At 41.4% G+C, this 24,081-nt stretch overlaps 1 protein-coding gene across 1 annotated transcript; it reads right to left on the minus strand.

Annotated features, from left to right (window-relative positions):
- Window positions 1–699: 699 nt before the first annotated feature.
- On the minus strand, window positions 700–19,017 carry dnase1l1l (deoxyribonuclease I-like 1-like). Its single transcript, XM_029718388.1, has 9 exons — window positions 18,885–19,017; window positions 18,473–18,629; window positions 13,346–13,434; window positions 13,005–13,091; window positions 12,715–12,842; window positions 1,711–1,823; window positions 1,378–1,535; window positions 1,138–1,234; window positions 700–1,028 (listed from the first exon to the last, which is right to left on the minus strand). Exons 2-9 carry the CDS (start codon window positions 18,608–18,610, stop codon window positions 948–950), a joined length of 891 nt encoding a protein of 296 aa, XP_029574248.1. The 5' UTR covers window positions 18,611–18,629; window positions 18,885–19,017; the 3' UTR covers window positions 700–947.
- Between the last annotated feature and the right edge of the window lie 5,064 nt (window positions 19,018–24,081).

Raw genomic sequence — 24,081 nt, forward strand, 5'->3', positions numbered from 1 at the left:
CTATGTTTCATGAGCTGATATAAAACATCCCAGAAATGTTCCATACACACAAAAAGCTTATTTCTCTCAAATTTTGGGCACAAATTTGTTTACATCACTGTTAGTGAGCATTTCTCCTTTACCAAGATAATCTATACACCTGACAGGTGAGCCATATCAAGAAGCTGAACAGCATGATCATTACACAGGTGCACCTTGTGTTGGGGGCAATAAAAGGCCACTAAAAATGTGCAGTTTTGTCACAACACAATGTCAAAGATGTCTCAAGTTTTGAAGAAGCGTGCAATTGCCATGCTGACTGTAGGAATGTCCACCAGAACTGTTCACTGAGAATTGAATGTTAATTTCTCTACCATAAAGCTGCCCAGGACCTCCACATCCGGCTTCTTCACCTGCGGGATCTTCTGAGACCAGCCACCCGGACAGCTGATGAAACTGAGTATTTCTGTCTGTAATAAAGCCCTTTTGTGGGGAAAAACTCATTTTGATTGGCTAGGCCTGGCTCCCCAGTGGGTGGGCCTGGCTCCAAAGTGGGTGGGCCTATGCCCTCCCAGGCCCACCCATGGCTGCGCCCCTGCAAAGTCATGTGAAATCCATAGATAAGGGCCTAATGAATTTATTTAAATCGACTGATTTCCTTATGTTAGTCTGAGTTAGGGATTAATCCAAAGTAGAATTCATTCTACATCACAATATTTAGATATCCAATAAATTAAGTTTATTAGTCTCTGTGTAGACAAAGATACAGTATGTTTATTTTCCTTAATAGTATATACAGTTTGGTACACTATAAATTCCAACAACAATCACTATCATTTTTTTCTAAACTCCTACATAATTTAATTTAAGTACCTAAAATAAATTGAAATAAATAAATACAACTGAAATAATTGGGAGTAAAAACATGATTGCAATGGTTGTTGGTAATGTTGATGGTGCAGTGGGGTCTAAAGTTCATGGCGCAAGAGATAGCGATGGATGGGCTTCAGGTCAACTTCTACTGGGAAGTGGTCGCTGACTTCCAAGGCCTAAATGTAAACAAACAAATAATCAATCAGTCAATCAAAAGAATACAGGTTCATTTAAACTTATATCATACATATCAACTGATTTCAAATGTCTGAGAAGTTAAGTTACCTCGTCTTCAGTAAGGTGGAACTCCTCTTTAAAGTTGAAGGGTTTAGCTGAATCTGGAACTATCCCAGAGATCATCTCTCTGCCATGGATAACTATCCTGGAGTATGACATATAGAGAGAGGAGGCATATCATGATTATAGTAAGAAGAAGAAGCTTCACTCACAGATAAACATACAGAACACATGTACCAGCACACATCCAAGTCTTGTACAATGATTCTATTGTCAGGGGTCACTGACCTGTCGTAAGCGCAGTGTGTCTTCTGCCGGACGGTTGTATCCTGTTCATCTCCAATCAGCCAGCGGAACTTGGGGTCGCTTCTCAAACGCACAGCTCTAAAGCCCTTGATGGTGATGTAGCTGCAGGCTGCGTTCAGGTCCCCTAAGATCACCACATTCTAGAGGAAGACAAATGAACAGTATCAAACAAATAAACACAAAACAGGAAGTTACAGTACATTGACCTCAATGTAATAGTTAGTTATTATCAGGAGAAGAGGAAGGAATAAGATTCTAGAAATCTGAGGAGCTTCTAATAATGTTATCTGATATCAATGATTTAAACTAGCTAACCTCAGTCTTCCACTTCTTGCAGATCCCATTGAAAACAGTGTAGAGTTCATCGATCTCTTTCATTGCCGTTTTAGGACAGGTGTGTTGGCCCACCAAGACAAAATCCTTCACCACTGCAGAAGGAGAGATTTAAAAGAAATTCCTCTCATATCATTTTGTAATTTTGGGAGTTTGATAGGACTATCTTAGCCTTGTCCCAGATCTATTTCTGACAGTGTTGTCGAGTCTGGTCACGAGACCACATGTTGAGTGTCATGATCTTGTCTCGGTGTCGGATACATTTTTACTCAGTCTTGACTCGGTCTCGGACAGTGAGGACTTGTCATTTCCTCCCGAGACAAGCGGAATATTTGTATTTATTATGGATCCCCATTACATTACATTTCACAACAGAATTTTGCAACACATTAAGTGTGTGGGCTCAGGCCACTACTCTACTACCACATATCTACAACACACAATCCATGTGTACATGTGTGTATAGTGTGTATGTTATCATGTGTGTGTCTCTTCACAGTCTCTGCTGTTCCATAGGGTGTATTTTTTATCCGTTTTCTTTAAAATCTAATTTTACTGCTTGCATAAGTTATTTGATGTGGAATAGAGTTCCATGTAGTCATGGCTCTATGTAGTACTGTGTGCCTCCCATAGTCTGTTCTTGACTTGGAAGAGACCTTTGGTGGCATGTCTTGTGGGGTGTCTGAGCTGTGTGCTAGTAGTCTAAACAGACAGCTCGGTGCATTCAACATGTCAATACCTCTAACAAATACAAGTAGTGATGAAGTCAATCCCTCCTCTACTTTGAGCCAGAAGAGATTGACATGCATGTTATTAATGTTAGCTCTCTGTGTACATTTTAAGGGCCAGCCGTGCTGCCATGTTCAGGGCCAATTGTAATTTTCCTAAGTCCCTCTTTGGGGCACTTGACCACACGACTGAACAGTAGTCCAGGTGTGACAAAACAGAGCTTTATTATAGAAATACCTCTCCCCATCTTAGCTACTATTGCATCAATAGGTTTTGACCATGACAGTTTACAATCCAAGGTTACTCCAATCAGTTTAATATCCTCAACTGCCTCAATTTCCACATGATTCATTACAATATTTAGTTGAGGTTTAGGGTTTAGTGAATCATTTGTCCCAAATACAATGCTTTAAGTTTTTGAAATATTGAGGACTAACTTATTTCTTGCCAGACATTCTGAAACTGAATGCAGCGCTTTGTTAAGTGTTGCAGTAATTTCACTTGCTGTAGTAGCTGACATGTATAGTGTTGAGTCATCAGCATACAAAGACACACAGGCCTTACTCAGAGCCAGTGGCATGTCATTAGTAAAGAATGAAAAAAGTAAGGGGCCTAAACAGCTGCCCTGGGGAATACCTGACTCTACTTGGATTATGTTGGCGAGGCTTCCATTAAAGAACACCCTCTGTGTTCTGTTAGACAGGTAACTCTTTATCCACAATATAGCAGGGGATGTAAAGCCATAACACATCAGTTTTTCCAACTGCAGATTATAATCAATAATGTCAAAAGCTGCACTGAAGTCTAACAAAACAGCTCCCACAATATTTGCATTGTCAATTTCTCTCAACCAATCATCAGTCATTTGTGTAAGTGCCGTACATGTCGAATGTCCTTCCCTATAAGCGTGCTGAAAATCTGTTGTTAATTTGTTTACTGTGAAATATCTTGTCAAACACAATTTTTCCCAAAAAAGTTTACTAAGGGTCGGTAACAGGCTGATTGTGTCACACCCTGATCTGTTTCACCTGTCTTGTGCTTGTCTCCACCCACCACCAGGTGTCTCCCATCATCCCCCATTATCCCCTGTGTACTTATACCTGCATTTTCTGTTGGTCTGTTGCCAGTTCGTCTTGTCAAGTCTTACCAGCGTGTTTTCACATATACCAGTATCTCTAGTTTCTGTTTTCTAGTCCTCCCGGTTCTGCCCTGAGCCTACCGACTGTTCTGTCCCATATTGACGCTGCCTTGGATTACTGACCCTTGACCTGCCGTTTTCCTGCCCCCTGTTTTGTAATAAACATCTGAGATTCAAACTGTCTGCTTCCTGTGTCTGCATCTGGGTCTTATCCTGACTCGCGTTAGATTGGTCGGCTGTTTGAGACAGTCAATGGTGCTTTTCTATTCTTGGGTAGTAGAATGACTTTTACTTCCCTCCAGGCCTGAGGGCACACACTCTCTAGTAGGCTTAGATTGAAGATATGGCAAATAGGAGTGGCAATATCGTCCGCTATCATCCTCAGTAATTTTCCATCCAAGTTGTCAGACCCAGGTGGCTTGTCATTGTTGATAGACAACAATTTTTTTCACCACTTCACGAATTGCAATTATTTATTTTTTTGTTCATAATTTGGTGAGTAATGCTTAGATATGAAGGTTCAGAATTTGTGGCTGTCATGTCATGTGATGTGATTGTGATGCCATGTCTAAGTTTGCTAATCTTGCCAATTAAAACAAAAAAATTAAAGTAGTTGGCAATATCAGTGGGTTTTGTGACAAATGAGCCATCTGATTCAATGAATGATGGAGCTGAGTTTGCCTTTTTGCCCCAAGTTTCATTTAAGCTGCTCCAAAGCTTTTTACCATCCTTCTTTATATCATTTATCTTTGTTTCATAGTACAGTTTTATTCTTCTTTTTGTTGGGTTTAGTCACATGATTTTCTCTATTTACAGTACGTTTGCCAATCGGTTGTGCAGCCAGACTTAATTGCCATACCTTTTGCCTCGTCCCTCTCAACCATACAATTTTTCAATTCCTCATTAATCCTCAGCGATTTCACCGTTTTTACAGTATTTCTTAATTGGTGAATGTTTCAAGTTCAGCGTCTGGTTGCTCCTCATTACACACCACAGATCTTCAACATAGGAATCACTACAAAACGTATTGTATGACCTCTTACACACTATATTAGGCCCAGCCTTTGGAACAATGGTTTTCCTAGATATGGCTACTATATTGTGATCACTACATCCTATGGATCTGGATACTGCTTTCGAGCACCTTTCTGCATCATTAGTAAAGATGCGATCAATACATGTTGATGATTTCATTCCTGTGCTGTTTGTATTTATCCTGGTAGGTTGACTGATAACCTGAACTAGGTTACAGGCACTGGTTACAGTTTGAATCTTTTTCCAGAGTGGGGAGCTTGATGAAAGCCAGTCAATATTTAGGTCACCCAGAAAATATACCTCTCTGTTGATGTCACATAAATTATCAAGCGTTTCACACATAAACTCAGCAAAAAAAGAAACGTCCCTTTTTCAGGACCCTGTCTTTCAAAGATAATTTGTAAAAATCCAAATCATTTCACAGATCTTCATTGTAAAGGGTTTAAACACTGCTTCCCATGCTTGTTCAACAATTAATGAACATGCACCTGTGGACGGTCGTTAAGACACTAACAGCTTACAGACGGTAGGCAATTAAGGTCACAGTTATGAAAACGTAGGACACTAAAGAGGCCTTTCTACGGACTCTGAAAAACACAAAAATAAAGATGCCCATGGTCCCTGCTCATCAGCGTGAATGTGCCTTAGGCATGCTGCAAGGAGGCCTGAGGACTGCAGATGTGGCCAGGGCAATAAATTGCAATGTCCGTACTGTGAGACGCCTAAGACGGCGCTACAAGGAGACAGGACGGACAGCTGATCGTCCTCACAGTGGCAGACCATGTGTAACAACACCTGCACAGGATCGGTACATCCGAACATCACACCTGCGGGACAGGTACAGGATGGCAACAACAACTGCCCGAGTTACACCAGGAATGCACCATCCCTCTATCAGTGCTCAGACTGTCTACAATAGGCTGAGAGAGGCTGGACTGAGGGCTTGTAGGCCTGTTGTAAGGCAGGTCCTCACCAGGCATCACTGGCAACAACGTCGCCTATGGGCACAAACCCACCTTCGCTGGATCAGACAGGACTGGCAAAAAGTGCTCTTCACTGACGAGTCGCGGTTTTGTCTCACCAGGGATGATGGTCGGATTTGCGTTTATTGTTGAAGGAGTGAGCGTTACACCAAGGCCTGTACTCTGGAGCGGGATTGATTTGGAGGGTCCGTTATGGTCTGGGGCAGTGTGTCACAGCATCATCGGACTGAGCTTGTTGTCATTGCAGGCACTCTCAATGCTGTGCGTTACAGGGAAGACATCCTCCTCCCTCATGTGGTAACCTTCCTGCAGGCTCATCCTGACATGACCCTCCAGCATGACAATGCCACCAGCCATACTGCTTGTTCTGTGCGTGATTTCCTGCAAGACAGGAATGTCAGTGTTCTGCCATGGCCAGCGAGGAGCCCGGATCGCAATCCCATTGAGCACATCTGGGACCTGTTGGATCGGCGGGTGAGGGCTAAGGCCATCCTCCCCAGAAATGTCCGGTAACTTACAGGTGCCTTGGTGGAAGAGTGGGGTAACATCTCACAGCAAGAACTGGCAAATCTGGGGCAGTCCATGAGGAGCAGATGCACTGCAGTACTTAATGCAGCTGGTGGCCACACAAGATACTGACTGTTATTTTTGATTTCGACCTCCCTTTGTTCAGGGACACATTATTCCATTTCTGTTAGTCACATGTCTGTGGAACTTGTTCAGTTTATGTCTCAGTTGTTGAATCTTGTTTTGTTCATACAAATATTTACACACGTTAAGTTTGCTGAAAATAAATGCAGTTGACAGTGAGAGGACGTTTCTTTTTTTGCTGAGTTTATTATCCAGATACTGACTGTTAGCACTTGGTGGTCTATAGCAGCCTCTTACAAAAATGGGCTTTAGGTGAGGCAGGTGAACCTGTTACCATATTACTTCAACAGCATTTGACATGAGATCCTCTCTAAGCTTGACAGGAATATGACTCTGAACATAAACGGCAGCACCTCCACCATTGGCATTCCTGTCTCTTCTGAAGATGTTGCAATCATGTTTTGCTACCACTGTATCATCAAAGGTACTGTATTATCTAAGTGAGTTTAAGAGATAGTCAGTATATGAATGTCATATGTTACAAGCAAGTTATTGAATTCATGAGCCTTGTTTATTAGGCTACATATGTTAATGTATATGTTAATTTGGTGCGGCAGGTAGCCTAGTGGTTAGAGCGTTGGGCCAGTAACCGAAAGGTTGCTGGATTGAATCCCTGAGCTGACAAGGTAAAAATCTGTCGTTCTGCCCCTGAACAAGGCAGTTAACCCACGGTAGAACATCTTCTGTTTCCAAAAGGTGTTATTTATAAAAGTTATGCCAACAGGTGTGTAATGCCAGTAGCTTGATGAATATTTCACAGCAGCGGCCCAGCAATGTTATCGGGCCTGCAATAATTGGGCGCTTTTTAAAAAAATCTTTCAGACCTAGAATCAGTTCTTTAAAATAAATATCCTCAACACTTTGTCTCTCTAGCTGGTAGCTTAGCGGAGTTGAGTGGTTGAAAATCCAGCTCATCACTCATGCGCATCGCTCCAGCGCTCCATGTCCTTTACTACTGGTCTGTTAAAAACTGCTCTATACTAAACAAAATCCCGTTACAATTTCGCTCCATTCATTAAAATCACCATTTAACCAACACCCATCTTTTTTTGTGACTACCTGGACCTACCGATTGGTTTTTAAGTATTGAAACTAAATCATATGGATTTGAATGAAAATTATTTGAATAAACATGAAAAGGTGAATGTAAGAAGCGAACACCATTTCAAATAGGCTACATGTCATATTAAACAGCATATAAACACCTGTTCTGCCAGTCACATTCTGTTAATGCAGGTCTCTCTTTATGTAGTGTTGTGGTGTCTCTCTTGTCGTGATGTGTGTTTTGTGCTATATTTGTATTAGATTTTTTAATTTTTAATCCCAGCCCCGTCCCCGCAGGATGCCAATTACCTTCTGGTAGGCCGTCATTGTAAATACGAATGTGTTCTTATCTGGCTTGCCTAGTTAAATAAAGGATACATTAAATAAACACTCTAGATAGGTCAGGGGCCAGACAGGGAGCCTAAGAAGGAACGGAAATGAATTATTTAGGCTATATTATTTCAATTAGTTCAAGGCTATAGCCTACAAAAAAATACATTGTGAAGTATTTGCGAGTGCGACATAATTGTCTGGTAGGGACATAAAGCGCGCAGCATTTAAACAACAAAAAATTATAGGCTATACATTGCGCATATAGGCTGTGACTTACTTAGAATTAAAAAGCCTACAAATTAAACCAAAAGTGCCTTTGAATTCATTTTTAAATTTCAAAAGGCACTCGCACATCTGAGCAATCTTATTTTGCAGGTGCATGATGGTAACAGTAGAACAAGATGAAGGAGAAAAGGAAACCGCACACTGCTCTTGATAGTATCAGGCTCTTTTTACACCCGGTTCCAAATGGTAGCTATAAATGCAGAGGATGCGCACAGTGCAACAATATGATGAAGCTCGAATATGTCTGCCACCCACATAACAGGAAAACGGTTCCAAATAAATGACATTATTACGTGTTCCACCACCCATGTTATTTACATTATTAAATGTCCATGTGGGCTCTGCTATGTCGGTAAGACCTCCCGCTCTCTCAAACAGAGAATCAATGAACATAAAAGTTCAAATCAGGAGAAACGACAGGGATTATCCAGTCGCAGTACATTTTAATGACCTAAAACATGACATTTCTACCTTTAGATTTTGTGGTATAGAGAAAGTTAAGATATCAGACAGGGGGGTGATATTAATAATACTCTGAGTAAAAGAGAATGTTTTTGGATTTTCACCCTCCAGACATTAGTTCCTAAAGGACTTAATGATGAAATACCTATGTATGTTATGTTGTGAATTTGAACATGAATTATGCCCCTATTTTTAAGATTACTCTGATGTTTTTTGTACGATGTACACAATGATTAATGAAAACTTGCTCGGTAGGTTTATGTCCTCATTGTGGTTTTACAGACGTGTTTAATACGTCTTATTTACACACTTTATTTGAATATTTATGAAATGCATATTGTTATATTTGGTATCACTTATTTGTTTTTCCTTCGCTTCCAACCCCCTTCGATGCGTGGAACGGATGTGGGTGGGGCTAGGTCTAGATAAGGGTGCTCATTTTCTTTTTAAACTCACAAAAGCTCTGACGAAGGCCGATACGTAAAGCTTATTAAAGATCAGTGATACTATCAAGAGCAGTGTGCTGTTTCCTTTTTTCCTTCAGCTTGAATTCATTTTTAGAAACACGAGTTTGGCCAGTCTGTGACTTCAGGATGGTGCATTGAGAACAGGTGTTGTGCTGAAAATCTCCCCCCCTGACAGAATCCCCCCCTTTCGCGTTCTTCATTGCTGCGACTTGCTTGATAGTTGAGATTTATGCTCTTCACTCGGTTCTCAGTATAGCCTACATTTCACTGATCTTAGTAGCAGAAAGCATTTCTGTGTGCAGTTTTCGGTTTGGCTATTTGTTTCAAGTGTATATAGCGGTTCTAGCTTGTATGGCGCCCTGGGCGATTACCCCCCTTCAGCGCCCGCCAGCACCCGGGAGCGCCCCTTTCCGCCCCCGGCAAGATGCAGCGCTGGGCTGCTGCTCATGTCGCCCGTACCCAAATCCGCTGATTTGTATTAGTCTATAAATAAATCTCTTTGACATAAATCTCCCATGTCTTATTTGACTAGTATTTTTTTTTTTAAGTATAAGGATAATAATTCAGCCATAGTTGTTCTGAAATGTTTATTGCTTGCCTACATTTTACTCCCTCCTCTATGTTTAATATAACACACATACATTAATGATTAATTTCGGTTGCCTATCATGACGTGAAGTTTGTTCTATAGAAATTATGACTCTGATGTGTGTAAACTGTGTAGGTTCCGTCCCTCTCTTCGCCCCAACCCGGGCTCGAACCAGGGACCCTCTGCACACATCAACAACTGACACCCCACGAAGCATCGTTACCCATCGCGCCACAAAAGCTGCGGCCCTTGCAACACAAGGGGAACAACCACTTCAGGTCTCAGAGCGGGGGACGTCACTGATTGAAACGCTATTAGCGCGCACCACCGTTAACTAACTAGCCATTTCACATCGGTTACATGTGCCACAGAAAGTATTTGACTCTAGCCACAAAATTAAGGAAATCAGAAGGGTGAATTCTGGCACGGGGGGAGATTTTCGGCTCAACACCTCCCAGCAGCGGAGAATTTCCTCTACACACTTGCAGATACACTGGAGATGCTAAACACCCCTTTGGCCACTCTTGCCAGGCTGGACAGATCAAATGGAAAGCTCCTTGAACGTGGGAATATGCCAGGCCTATTGGTTCAAAATCAACTATGGCCTATTGTATAGATAATGGAACGAAAATGAACGAAAAGTTTACGAGATCAGATTTTTTAGCTTATAAATACTTCTCTACAATAACACACGTCGTTATTTACCCAACTCATTCCTTTATTCCAGCATGTACACCAAGTACACCATCCTACTTTTAAGATAAGTGTCTTATCAGATTCCACAATGATTCTTTAGTTGTGGATGTTTCATGAAGCCAGCGTGTAACAACCGTCATATCCCGCGGTTAGAACAAAGGCATCCGGTCTGTAACTTAACAGTTCAGCATCATACCAGCAGGTGGCACCCAAGCCTTAAACATAACAGTGGACACTACATCACCACACTCCCTCTCTTGCTCTTGGACCTCATCTTTGTAAGTCACCTTGATTTTGCACCTGTGTGTTTTATCAGTTTCTTTATGAAAATATTTAGCGAACTGCATGACAGTAGCTAAAGCAAGTGGCTATTAGCAGCACACAAGTAGACTACAATTGCATGCTGTGGCGGGTATTCCCTGAGCTCCTGAAGTAAGCGACACTTGAGCGAAATTGGAGCGGGCGTGAAAGCCTATCTCTAGCCTTTGGGAATCTCGCTCCACGCTCCAGTCAAATTGGGCACTCTCTGCTCCTCGCTCTGCTCCAGCTCCGCTCAGCTCACATCATCTGGCTGGTAGGGAAGAGTGGGGGGAATTGTTTGAAAGTTGCGCACTCACTATTAGGAGAGACCCCCCCCCGTGAATTGTAACAGTCTTTGTATATAGAGATGTTTGGGCAGTGGCGAACCGTGGCTATTGGACCTTCCAACACGTTGTACCAAATTAAAAAATCATAAAAATAACTGAAACATAGAATCACTTAATGCACCCAACTGAGTCAAAACGGCCTGAGGCTGAGCCGAGCTTCGAGCTGCCACTCAAACAGAGATAGCACCCACAGGGATAATGCTACCAACAACATAGTCCAACAACACAGTCCATAAATCCAGAATAAATTAAAGAAAGCTACAATATTGTCACGACCTGATCTGTTTCACCTGTCCTTGTGATTGTCTCCACCCCCTCCAGGTGTCGCCGATTTTTCCCCAGTGTATTTATCCCTGTGTTTCCTGTCTCTCTCTCTGCCAGTTTGTCTTGTATGTTTTTCCAAGTCAACCAGCGGTTTCCCGTTCTCCTGCTTTTTGCTATTCTCCTTCTTCTAGTCCTCCTGGTTTTGACCCTTGCCTGTTTCTGGACTCTGCACCTGCCTGCCTGACCATTCTGCCTGCCTTGACCACGAGCCTGTCTGCCACTCTGTACCTCCTGGACTCTGATCTGGTTTTGACTATTTTGCCTGTCCACGGCCATTCTCTTGCCTACTCCCTTTGGATTAATAAACATTGTAAGACTCCAACCATGTGCATCTGGATCTCGCCTTGTGTCATGATACAATATTATATAGAGCCATTATTGCACGGAACTCCCATTCCATCTCATATTGCTCAAATGAACAGCAAACCTGTTTGTTTTTTTTTAAACTGATAAAGCAACACCTCATGGCACAACATCTCTCCCGTATTTGACCTAGACAGTATGTATATTTTGGTATGTATGTATTTTTAAACTGATGTAGTTCTGTCCTTAAGCTGTTGTTGTCTATTAACGTTCTGTATTATGTCATGTTTCATGTCCTGTGCGGGAACCCCAGGAAGCGGCGGCTTTTATTGCAACAGCTAATGGGGATCCTAATAAAATCCCCATAGCAACAACCACAACCAGACTGTTGACACAACCCTGTGGTAGCCTGACACCATCACTCTCACACCATCACACAAAAGCAACAACAGTGACACGTCCAAGGATGTTTGGAACGGGCTCGTGATGCTGTAAGGACAGCGTCCATTATGCCAGTGCACTCCATATAGGATTGCACTTTTTGTAAAACACATAGGACCGATATCATTTTTTAAAATATTTAACTAGGTGAAATGAGTTAAGAACTAATTATTTCACCATTCTGTATATCTAAAGGATCCACATGTTCTTCTGAAATATGAACATGGAAATCTTGGATTTGTTGAAGTATTATTATGTTGTCGATTTGACAAAATTACAATCATGATCTTGAGTTGAATTCACATTTTTCTGTTCAAGGTGTCTAGGTCTTGAATCGGTCTCGCCCCTCTCCGGTCTAGGTCTTGGATCGGTCTCGCCCCCCTCCGGTCTAGGTCTTGAATCGGTCTCGCCCCCCTCCGGTCTAGGTCTTGAATCGGTCTCGCCCCTCTCCGGTCTAGGTCTTGGATCGGTCTCGCCCCCCTCCGGTCTAGGTCTTGAATCGGTCTCGCCCCCCTCCGGTCTAGGTCTTGAATCTGTCTCGCCCCCCTCCGGTCTAGGTCTTGAATCGGTCTCACCCCCCTCCGGTCTAGGTCATGAATCGGTCTCGCCCCCCTCCAGTCTTGAATCGTTCTCGCTTTAGGTAGTCACGAAAACAACACTGGTTTGTGCTGTCTTGACAACCCTCATGGCCAATGGCTAGCAAGACAGCACAAACAGATGTGAGACCAGGCTAGGGCTATCTGTCTAAGTTATCCTAAAATCCTTTAACACATGGCATGTTCCTGTCTCCAAATTGCATGATGTGAGATGATATCACATTTTAACTTAAGCCAGTGATCGATGTATTGAAGGTTCTCACAGGTAGTGGGTGAGTGGAACCGGACAATGAAAGGCTCTCTGGAGAAAACCTCAGTGTCGTTATTCGTCCCCTCTTCTCCCTCTATCTCAGGATACTGGCAATGCTCTCGAACCTGCAGCACATCTTTCCTAGAGATGATTCAAGCCAATTAATCAATCACCTAACCAACCAACCAATCAAACGAGAGAGTATACTTCAAATGAGGAGTGCTGTTAGTGTTTTAAAGATTTTCTTTTTAATCTAAAATGTAAAGTTTAATGTAAAGCCTGTGTAAAAATGTAATGGCTTACTTGTAAATGTAGACATATTGCTCTTTGTACGTTTTCTTCCCCAGTCTCTTACTCTCCACGTAGGAGTACGCATGTGATTTGTCAAATCTGATGGTGGAACGACAAACAGCCATCAGGTGACGATTACAACCCTAACCGTGACCAGACTTAATATGTACGTACTGTAAATGTGTTATAAATGATTTATTCTGTAATGGCTGACCCCGCTGTATATGGCCTGTCTTGTTGACATATTACTTCAGGAAACATGTTAACCTGACTCACTCTCTCTGCATCATCCATATCTAAAAACATAACACACATTTTAAAAAAGGTCAACAAAGCAATTTCGATTTATGTACCTGTTAAGATCTTTCACCAGCGTAGGTATTGCTTCACCTTTTGCGTCTCGGACCTCCTGGATCAAACACAGGTCACAGCGAGCAAGAATCTGGGAAGGGGAGGGAAAAAGCTTTTGGTTATATTGTTGGATATCAAAATACCATAATAATGAATACATAATAGTTGTGACCAGAGTACGTGAGCCGAGATGAGCAGTTGGAAATCACTCTCATGGTGCTGCATGTATTTTCCTACCGCTCCAAGCCTCCACTATAAACGCTCCATGCGCAAAGGGAAAACATGCAAAATCGCTCCATTCATTAACATCACAGTTTAACCAACACCCATCTATTTTCTGGGACTACCTGGACCTACCAATTGGTTTTTAAGTATTGAAACCAAACCATATGGATTTGAATGAAAAGTTTTTGAATAAACATGAAAAGGTGAATTTAAGAAGCGAACATCGTTTCAAATAGGCGACATGTCATATTAAACAGCATATAAACACTCTATATAGGTCAGGAGCCAGACAGGGAGACTAAGAAGGAAGGCAAATGAATTATTTAGGCTATATTATTTTAAGGCTATAACCTACAAAGAAATACATTGTGAAGGATTTGCGATTGCGACACAATAGGCTGGTTGGGACATAAAGCGCGCAGCATTTAAACAACATTTCGTTGTATTAAATCATTATAGTCTATAAATTGCGCATATAGGTTGTGACTTACTTATTAGGCTGTGACTTACTTATTAGGCTGTGACTTACTTATTAGGCTGTGACTTACTTATTAGGCTGTGACTTACTTGAATATATTAAACGAGAAATGACTTATTAGTGCCTTTGAATTCGTTTTTAGAAACACGAGTTTGACCAGTCAGTCTGTGGCTTCAGACTCATGCGATGGTGCTTGGAGAGCCGGTGTTGTGCTGAAAATCTCCCCCCTGACAGAATTCTGCCCCCCCCCCCCCCCACCCCCTTCGGGTGGACGCGCACGAACTCAATTCTTCATTGCTGCGACTTGCTTGCTAGTTGAGATTTCTGATCACGTTAGGCTGCGTTTCATTTTTATTTTTCATTTTATGTCGGTTTGATCGCGGGTGAGGCACGAGTAATGTCCGCAGTTTTCGGTTTGGCTATTTGTTTCAAGTGTATTAGTCTATAAATAAATCTCTTTGCCAAAATTCGTCATCTCTGCCATGTCTTATTCCACTAGTAGTTGTTCTGAAATGTTTATTGCTTGACTACATTTTACTCCCTCCTCTATGTTTAATATAACACACATACATTAATTATTAATTTCGGTTGCCTATCATGACCTGAAGTTTGTTCTATAGAAAGTATTGGACTCTAGCCACAAAATCAAGACAATTAGAAGGGGCGAAGGATAATTAAACGAAACGTAGCTCAACATGAACAGAAATGTCAACTAGCAAGCAAGTCGCAGCACTGAAGAATTGAGTGCGTGCGCGTTCACGCGAGGGGGGGGGGGGGGACTTTCGGCACAGCACCGGCCAGCAGCGGAAAACTTTCTCGCCACATCTGCAGAGCCACGGGATGCTAAACAACCTTTTGGCCAGTCTTGTCAGGCAGAGATGCAGAGTTGTTTTTACAAATGTCTATAGGTAGGCCTAAAGGTTTTTAGACAAAATAACCCAATCAAAACGGAAAGCTCCTTGAGCGTGGGAAAATGCCAGGCCCATTGGGCCAAAATCAATTATGGCCTATTGTTTAGAAAATGAACGAAACGTTAAACACAGTGGTCGCCAATCGACCGGTCGATCTTTAAGGCATTCCTAGTCGAACACCAAATATTTATGTAGAAAAGCCAACGCTCCTTTTTAAAAATCGTGTTGAGCTGTTGAGGGTAGGTGCACTTGATTCAAAAGTCCTGCGCACCGGGTAGCAAAGTGTTGCCATGAGATAAACTCCGCCTACCCGGCGGACCGGCGAATCTGTGACTAAATCGAGTGCACCTACTGCGCTGCCCAAATCGGATAGATCAAATCATCGTGGCTACAGAGCTTCCATGACCCTGGCCACAGCCAAGTTTAACAGGCTACTAGCCTGCGTAAGATGTAATAACTTTTCAAACCATGACCACAGAGAGACTGTCAACGAATACATCAAAGAGCTGCTGTTTTTATGAGTCTTCAACGCTATTACAAAACGCGCTTCTCCGTACTTCCGCTCGGGCTGCAGCTGAAAGAGTAGCCAAATATCGATAGCCCTGCGTTTTATTATTATTAGCAGCTCGTCGTGTCGATTTTAATATTAAGAAATATTTCACTTTCTCTGGTCATAGGAAGAATGTGAATTTGTGCATGAGGCAGATGCGGTGCGACTCGAGTTTCGCCGTCAGGTGGAAGACGGTGTCCCCTCTCTCTGATCAGTCTCACCGGAGGAAAGGAAGGAGAGAGCAGGGACGGTGAAAAATCGTTTTGAACGGTCATCCAACTCGGAATTCCAAGTCGGAGACTCGGGCATCTTTCTAGAGCTCCGCCTTTTCGACCGGAAGATCACTGACGTCGTGATTTGATCTGTTGACCACCAGATGCAGGCAGTGGCGGTTCTAGACCATTTCAACTGGGGGGGCCAAGCTGGGGCCAGTTGTACTGTTAGAGGGGCCAGTTACATTAGACGTTATTGTTGTCATATCGTTTTCTTCACTGCATTGCAGGCATTAGCAGGCAAAAGACCATGTTCCGCGTTGCCACTGTCTAATAATGGATGTAAAAAAAAGAACGATAGCAAAAATGTGTTATGTCATTTTTTTTTCATACTCCACATTTAGGGGGGCCACAAAATTGTTGTCACAGGGGCACTGCCCCCCCCCCCCAGAACCGCTAGTGGTCATGCAGGTACCATCAGTCCAGTAAAATAAAATAGTGAATAATTTCATTTCATGTTCCACAGTGCCTCACAAGAGCTAAACCAACTGATCTATTTTGTTATCAAAGCTTGAGTTTTGAAATATATTATGGTCTGATTAACAATATTGGCAGGCCAATCATAAAGCCAATATGCTGTGATAATGTATTAGTCCTACTGCCCAAACCTCATCAGTTTGCTTTTTGATTTCGAAAATGATCTTGACTCAGAAAAGGTTGGTGACCCCTGGTTTAAGAGACAATGACACACTTAGAGACTTACACTTACTACCCACCTCATCCCGTTCATTTAGCATGTGCACGTAGTAAGTACACCATCATACTTTTAAGATAAGTGTCTTATCAGATTCCACAATGATTCTTTAGTTGTGGATGTTTCATGTAGCCAGCGTGTAACAAATATCCCGCGGTTAGAACAAAGGCATCCGGTCTGTAACTTAACAGTTTAGCATCATACCAGCAGGTGGCATCCAAGCCTTACACATAACAGTGGACACTACATCACCACACTCCCTCTCTTGCTCTTTTAGTAGTAGTTGTCTAGTTTAGTTCTTTAGTAGTAGCTGTCTAGTTTAGTTGTTTAGTAGTAGTTGTCTAGTTTAGTTGTTTAGTAGTAGCTGTCTAGTTTAGTTGTTTAGTAGTAGCTGACTAGTTTAGTTGTTTAGTAGTACCTGACTAGTTTAGTTGTTTAGTAGTACCTGACTAGTTTAGTTGTTTAGTAGTACCTGACTAGTTTAGTTGTTTAGTAGTACCTGACTAGTTTAGTTGTTTAGTAGTACCTGACTAGTTTAGTTGTTTAGTAGTACCTGACTAGTTTAGTTGTTTAGTAGTAGCTGACTAGTTTAGTTGTTTAGTTGTACCTGACTAGTTTAGTTGTTTAGTAGTAGCTGACTAGTTTAGTTGTTTAGTAGTAGCTGACTAGTTTAGTTGTTTAGTAGTACCTGACTAGTTTAGTTGTTTAGTTGTACCTGACTAGTTTAGTTGTTTAGTAGTAGCTGACTAGTTTAGTTGTTTAGTAGTACCTGACTAGTTTAGTTCTTTAGTTGTACCTGACTAGTTTAGTTGTTTAGTAGTAGTTGTCTAGTCTAGTTGTTTAGTAGTAGTTGTCTAGTCTAGTTGTTTAGTAGTAGCTGTCTAGTTTAGTTGTTTAGTAGTAGCTGACTAGTTTAGTTGTTTATTAGTAGCTGACTAGTTTAGTTGTTTAGTAGTACCTGACTAGTTTAGTTTTTTAGTAGTAGCTGTCTAGTTTAGTAGTAGCTGTCTAGTTTAGTTGTTTAGTAGTAGCTGTCTAGTTTAGTAGTAGCTGTCTAGTTTAGTTGTTTAGTAGTACCTGACTAGTTTAGTTGTTTAGTAGTAGCTGACTAGTTTATTTGTTTAGTAGTAGCTGTCTAGTTTATTTGTAGCTGTCTAGTTTAGTTGTTTAGTAGTACCTGACTAGTTTAGTTGTTTAGTAGTAGCTGACTAGTTTAGTTGTTTAGTAGTACCTGACTAGTTTAGTTGTTTAGTAGTACCTGACTAGTTTAGTTGTTTAGTAGTACCTGACTAGTTTAGTTGTTTAGTAGTAGCTGTCTAGTTTAGTAGTAGCTGTCTAGTTTAGTTGTTTTGTAGTAGCTGTCTAGTTTAGTAGTAGCTGTCTAGTTTAGTTGTTTAGTAGTAGCTGTCTAGTTTAGTAGTAGCTGTCTAGTTTAGTTGTTTAGTAGTAGCTGTCTAGTTTAGTAGTAGCTGTCTAGTTTAGTTGTTTATTAGTAGCTGTCTAGTTTATTTGTAGCTGTCTAGTTTAGTTGTTTAGTTGTCGCTGTCTAGTTTAGTAGTAGCTGTCTAGTTTATTTGTAGCTGTCTAGTTTAGTTGTTTAGTAGTAGCTGACTAGTTCAGTTGTTTAGTTGCAGCTGACTAGTTTAGTTGCAGCTGTCTAGTTTAGTTGCAGCTGTCTAGTTTATTTGTAGCTGTCTAGTTTAGTTGTTTAGTAGTAGCTGTCTAGTTTAGTAGTAGCTGTCTAGTTTAGTAGTAGCTGTCTAGTTTAGTTGTTTAGTAGTAGCTGTCTAGTTTAGTTGCAGCTGTCTAGTTTAGTAGTAGCTGTCTAGTTTATTTGTAGCTGACTAGTTTAGTTGTTTAGTAGTACCTGACTAGTTTAGTTGTTTAGTAGTAGCTGTCTAGTTTAGTAGTAGCTGTCTAGTTCAGTTGTTTATTTGTAGCTGTCTAGTTCAGTTGTTTTGTTGTAGCTATCTTCACAGTTCTTGTCTCTTACACCTACCTTGATCAGAATTCCCATAACCTTTTTGTTGTTGGCTTTCGCCTCCCCAAAGCTCTGAACGTTGAAGGCACAAATTTTCAGTGACATTGCAACGTGCCACAGTCCCACAAAACACGCCACAAGAACTGGCCACTTCATTCTGTTTTGAATAGGATTTCTGTAAACACAGTAAAACAGTAGAGCTGCTCAAAATTATGTTTGAATTGTTACAACATAAAAACATGTTATTGGGCCTGTAATTGTCTAGGGTTATAGATAATCATCCATAACTAAGTTTGTACTAGATCAGCTGTGTAGCTTAACGTTTATATTTCCGTTGTATAATATGTCATTCATATTGCGTAATAATCTGTAATATTCATCGAATTAGACATCCTTAATATTACTCATTTGAAATCAGAATATCTCTTACCCTCTGTGCCAGTTTCTCAGGTAGGTCAGCCCTAGTGGAGGGAAGAGCCGTCTCCCAAATGTCCTGTCCTGTGCTATATTGGGAACATACAGGTAACATAGAGGGTGAAAGACATGAGATTCTGCGTCCCAAACGGCACCCTATTCCATTAGCCCCTGCTGTCTTTTACTCATAGGGCTCTGGTCAAAAGTAGTGCACTATATAGGGAACAAGGTGCCATTTGGGACACAAACATGGGGCAGAGGGCAGGGTTCTGTTGTGCTGTGTCAGTGGGAAATTCAGAATGGAGCTCTATCTGGAAACGTTTGCTATACCACTGAACACAGTGGCTCAATGGACTCCATCACACATTCAGAAACTTCTGCTTCTGCTTCTGACTGACTACACACACACACACACACACACACACACACACACACACACACACACACACACACACACACACACACACACACACACACACACACACACACACCACTGAAAACACACAGGCACAATGGACTTCATCACACATTCAGAAAGTTCTGCTTCTGACTGACTATTGTCTCAAAGGTGAAGTGCTGCCCAACAATAGACCAGAGAGAATCCATATGATACTAGGACTATGAATAAAAGACTGGCAATCATTCTTCTAAATCTGTGAGCTAGATCAAGGGTTTTCAAACTTTTTCATGTCAAGGACCCCCAACTATGATCAGCCCCTGGCCCAACGAAATATTTTCACCCTGTGAAATGTAGCCGTTAGACGTTACATTTTAAGATTTCAGGGGGTAGTTAAGGTACAAGGAAATAGTTGTGTTTTCAGCCCCTCTAGTAAAAAAAAATAGCTTTCACTTTGTAGTGTTTATGAATTACCACTCAGACACAATAATAAGGAATACACTGTGGGTCTATGGCCAAGTCTGTCAATGATTACTAGACAATCAAGTGTATAGTATCCCGTTGGTAGTGCTGAGTAAGGAAACTGGTCTTTAAGTAAAAGTATATATTTTTGTGCATATTTTAAGTAAATCGTTTCTTGTTCTTTGACAAAACGTGGGGTTGTCGGATGTTTTAAGTATATTTTCCTCACAACTTTTAGTGTTTATTTTCGCCAGTTTAGAAAGAATCTGTTTTGTTGCATTAAATTTATCATTATACGCTTCTACCATGGAATACTATGTGGATTTATTTGAATACGATCATATTTGAAATAGCTTACAATACAGGATCTTCTAAGCATTTTTTTATCAAACAATAAAAGCTCAACAAGTAGATACATTACCACATAAAATGGATTTAATGAGAAAAAACCCCAGAAATCCTTAAAAGGACCCTTCACCACTTGAACCTCTTATCCATTTTTTTACAGCACCATACAAGTGTATACATAATACGTGAAAAAAATATCGAATGACTTTTGTTCATTTTTGTCACGATTTTCAGATAAGTTTGTTCAAGCTTGTGAAGGGAATACCGATCCCCTTGATCCTAGTAAGTTCCGATAGGAGCCTGTTTCAGCTGTAAACAGCTGTACTGTTTTGAACATTTGGGGCCAATTTCAAGTACAGATGAAATTAAACCTAGTCCTGGACTAGGAAGTACTCCTCAAATGAAAGTGCTTCTTAGTCCAGCACTGGGTTTAAAATGTGTCTGGATAAACCAGCTCTGGAAGTTGTCATGACATGTCTGTCATTTGTGAGACTATTGTGGACTTTTCCAGTAAATGTAATGTTTTACCACAGACGGAGGAACCATTAAGATCAGACTGGGGAACCATAAAGGTCAGACTGGGGAACCATAAAGGTCAGACTGCGGAACCATAAAGATCAGACTGGGGAACCATAAAGGTCAGACTGGGGAACCATAAAGGTCAGACTGGGGAACCATAAAGGTCAGACTGGGGAACCATAAAGGTCAGACTGGGGAACCATAAAGATCAGACTGGGGAACCATAAAGGTCAGACTGCGGAACCATAGAGGTCAGACTGGGGAACCATAAAGGTCAGACTGCAGAACCATAAAGGTCAGACTGCGGAAACATAAAGGTCAGACTGGGGAACCATAAAGGTCATACTGGGGAACCATAAAGGTCAGACTGCAGAACCATAAAGGTCAGACTGGGGAACCATAAAGGTCAGACTGGGGAACCATAAAGGTCAGACTGGGGAACCATAAAGGTCAGACTGCGGAACCATAAAGGTCAGACTGGGGAACCATAAAGGTCAGACGGAGGAACCATTAAGATCAGACTGGGGAACCATAAAGGTCAGACTGGGGAACCATAAAGGTCAGACTGGGGAACCATAAAGATCAGACTGCAGAACCATAAAGGTCAGACTGGGGAACCATAAAAATCAGACTGCGGAACCATAAAGGTCAGACTGGGGAACCATAAAGGTCAGACTGGGGAACCATAAAGATCAGACTGCGGAACCATAAAGGTCAGACTGGGGAACCATAAAGGTCAGACTGGGGAACCATAAAGGTCAGACTGCGGAACCATAAAGGTCAGACTGGGGAACCATAAAGGTCAGACTGGGGAACCATAAAGGTCAGACGGAGGAACCATTAAGATCAGACTGGGGAACCATAAAGGTCAGACTGGGGAACCATAAAGATCAGACTGCGGAACCATAAAGGTCAGACTGGGGAACCATAAAGGTCAGACTGCGGAACCATAAAGGTCAGACTGCGGAACCATAAAGATCAGACTGGGGAACCATAAAGGTCAGACTGGGGAACCATAAAGGTCAGACTGGGGAACCATAAAGGTCAGACTGCGGAACCATAAAGGTCAGACTGGGGAACCATAAAGGTCAGACTGGGGGAACCATAAAGGTCAGACTGCGGAACCATAAAGGTCAGACTGGGGAACCATAAAGGTCAGACTGGGGAACCATAAAGGTCAAGCCAACTATGGAAGGACAGATAGTTGGGTTTGCTCACATGGCATTTGGGATACATGGCGTGTAAGCAATACCAACTGCTACCATGCTAGTTAACCAGATATTTTGTCTTACAAGTAATGCTATTCTTTTTACAGCTTTTCAGTCATGTTCCAAAATGGCACTATTGGTTGAAAAGACGTTAGGCTGACATCTTTTGTTATGTCATAGCAGTGGTATAAAGTACTTAAGTAAAAAATAATTTAAAGTAATACTGAAGTAATTTTTTGGGGGTATCTGTACGTTACTAATGATGTTTTTGACTACTTTTACTTCACTACATTCCTTAAGAAAATATTGTACCTTTTACTCCATACATTTTCTCTGAAATCCACAAGTCCTCGTTACATTTCGAATGCTTACCAGGACAGGAAAATGGTCCAATCCACGCACTTCTCAAGAAACATCCCTGGTCATCCCTACTGCCTCTGATCTGGTGGACTCACTAAACACACATGTTTCATTTGTAAATTATGTCTGAAATTTGGACTGTGCCCTTGGCTATCCATAAATAAAATAAATACATTTAAAAATGGTGTCGTCTGGTTTGCTTAATAAACTCAGCAAAAAAAGAAACGTCCTCGCACTTCAACTGCGTTTATTTTCAGGAAACTTAACTTGTATAAATATTTGTATGAACATAACAAGATTCAACAACTGAGACATAAACTGAATAAGTTCCACAGACATGTGACTAACAGAAATGGAATAATGTGTCCCTGAACAAAGGGGGGGTCAAAATCAAAAGTAACAGTATCTGGTGTGGCCACCAGCTGCATTAAGTACTGCAGTGAATCTCCTCCTCATGGACTACACCAGATTTGCCAGTTCTTGCTGTGAGATGTTACCCCACTCTTCCACCAAGGCATCTGTGATAAGGGAATTTATATGTTTAAGGTAATGACTAAAGAATTCCACCCTGAAGCGTAATTCATGGATTGTGTAACATATATAATGAATAATTAGAATGATAAACTACAGTCCAATAAGGTTTGGTCGAGACAAGTAGAAATGTGTGTGTGTGTGGTTTGTTCGAGACAAGTAGAAATGTGTGTGTGTGTCTTAAGAAAACACAGAGAACAATTAAACTATTCATGACCTGACCCGGTTAGAACTCTGAGAAACTTACGGCAGGAAAGGGAGTCCCATCAAGGTCCCTCTAATTTCGGGAGGATAGAACTGCCAGCTTGGTAGTGATAGATGAGGAATGTAGACTGTGGGGAAAGATACAGCCCACCTACTGTTTGTGTGTCTGTATGTGCGTGTAAGGAGGTGGGAGAAATGGAAGTTATAAAATGTCATGTCTTTGCATTCTCTGAGTAAACTGTATGGACCTTTTGCATAAGGTGAGTCTTTGCCTAATTATTATTAAACCCAGGGTCTTACAAATCTCGGGGACTGGTCAAAGCTTAAATAATTGTTAGTTATCATCATTGGGATAGAAAATTCTCGTGACAGCTTGGTCCTTTCGAGCCGGATCTCAATATCTGCTTCTGTCGGTCCATGGACACACCGAAACCGTGCACGGGCGGATGAAATATCCGTAGATTAAAGACCTGGCCCCAGTTTGAGGGTTCTTTACAGGCCGGTGGCGAATTGGTACACGACAGAAACGGTGACGAGATCCAACCTACATTGAAACCTCAGCTGCAAGAATAAGGTCAGTAGTCTTTATTCATGGGTTTTGGGGGTAGGATCTAAACTTGCATTAGACGTATACATTGTTATAAATCTTGTGTAGGTAAGGTGATAATTACTGTAGGTAAGGTGATAATTACTGTAGGTAAGGTGATAATTACTGTAGGTAAGGTGATAATTACTGAAGTCCAGGAGGATTCATATTCAGTATAGCGTTTTTAGAAGTTTATATAGAGAAAGTTCAAAAGTAACAAAGTATCTAGATAAATATAAAACGGCGGGCTGAGTATCGAACGAAATTGGGCCCGCAATGACTCAAGGTAGTTGAGGCCATTACCAAAAGAAACTACCCCGTATCGAAATACTATGGGACTATTAGAGGAATATGGGAAGTAGTCTGGGGACTAGTAAAAATATTTAGGAAGTAGTCTGGGACTATTAAAAATATATAGGAAGTAGTCTGGGACTTGTAAAAATATATAGGAAGTAGTCTGGGACTTGTAAAAATATATAGGAAGTAGTCTGGGACTATTAAAAATATATAGGAAGTAGTCTGGGACTATTAAAAATATATAGGAAGTAGTCTGGGACTTGTAAAAATATATAGGAATAAGAGCACACACATCGATTGT

Source organism: Salmo trutta, chromosome 28 (assembly GCF_901001165.1).
Source record: "Salmo trutta chromosome 28, fSalTru1.1, whole genome shotgun sequence".
In the NCBI taxonomy this organism is placed as follows: domain Eukaryota; kingdom Metazoa; phylum Chordata; class Actinopteri; order Salmoniformes; family Salmonidae; genus Salmo; species Salmo trutta.

Coding starts and splice junctions, on each gene's coding strand:
- dnase1l1l (XM_029718388.1), bottom strand. CDS start 18,610: ATGAAGTGGCCAGTTCTTGTGGCGTGTTTTGTGGGACTGTGGCACGTT. Junction 1,536..1,710: donor GCAAGAAGTGGAAGACTGAG/GTTAGCTAGTTT, acceptor GTCTTCCTCTAG/AATGTGGTGATCTTAGGGGA. Junction 1,029..1,137: donor TCCACCTTACTGAAGACGAG/GTAACTTAACTT, acceptor GTTTACATTTAG/GCCTTGGAAGTCAGCGACCA.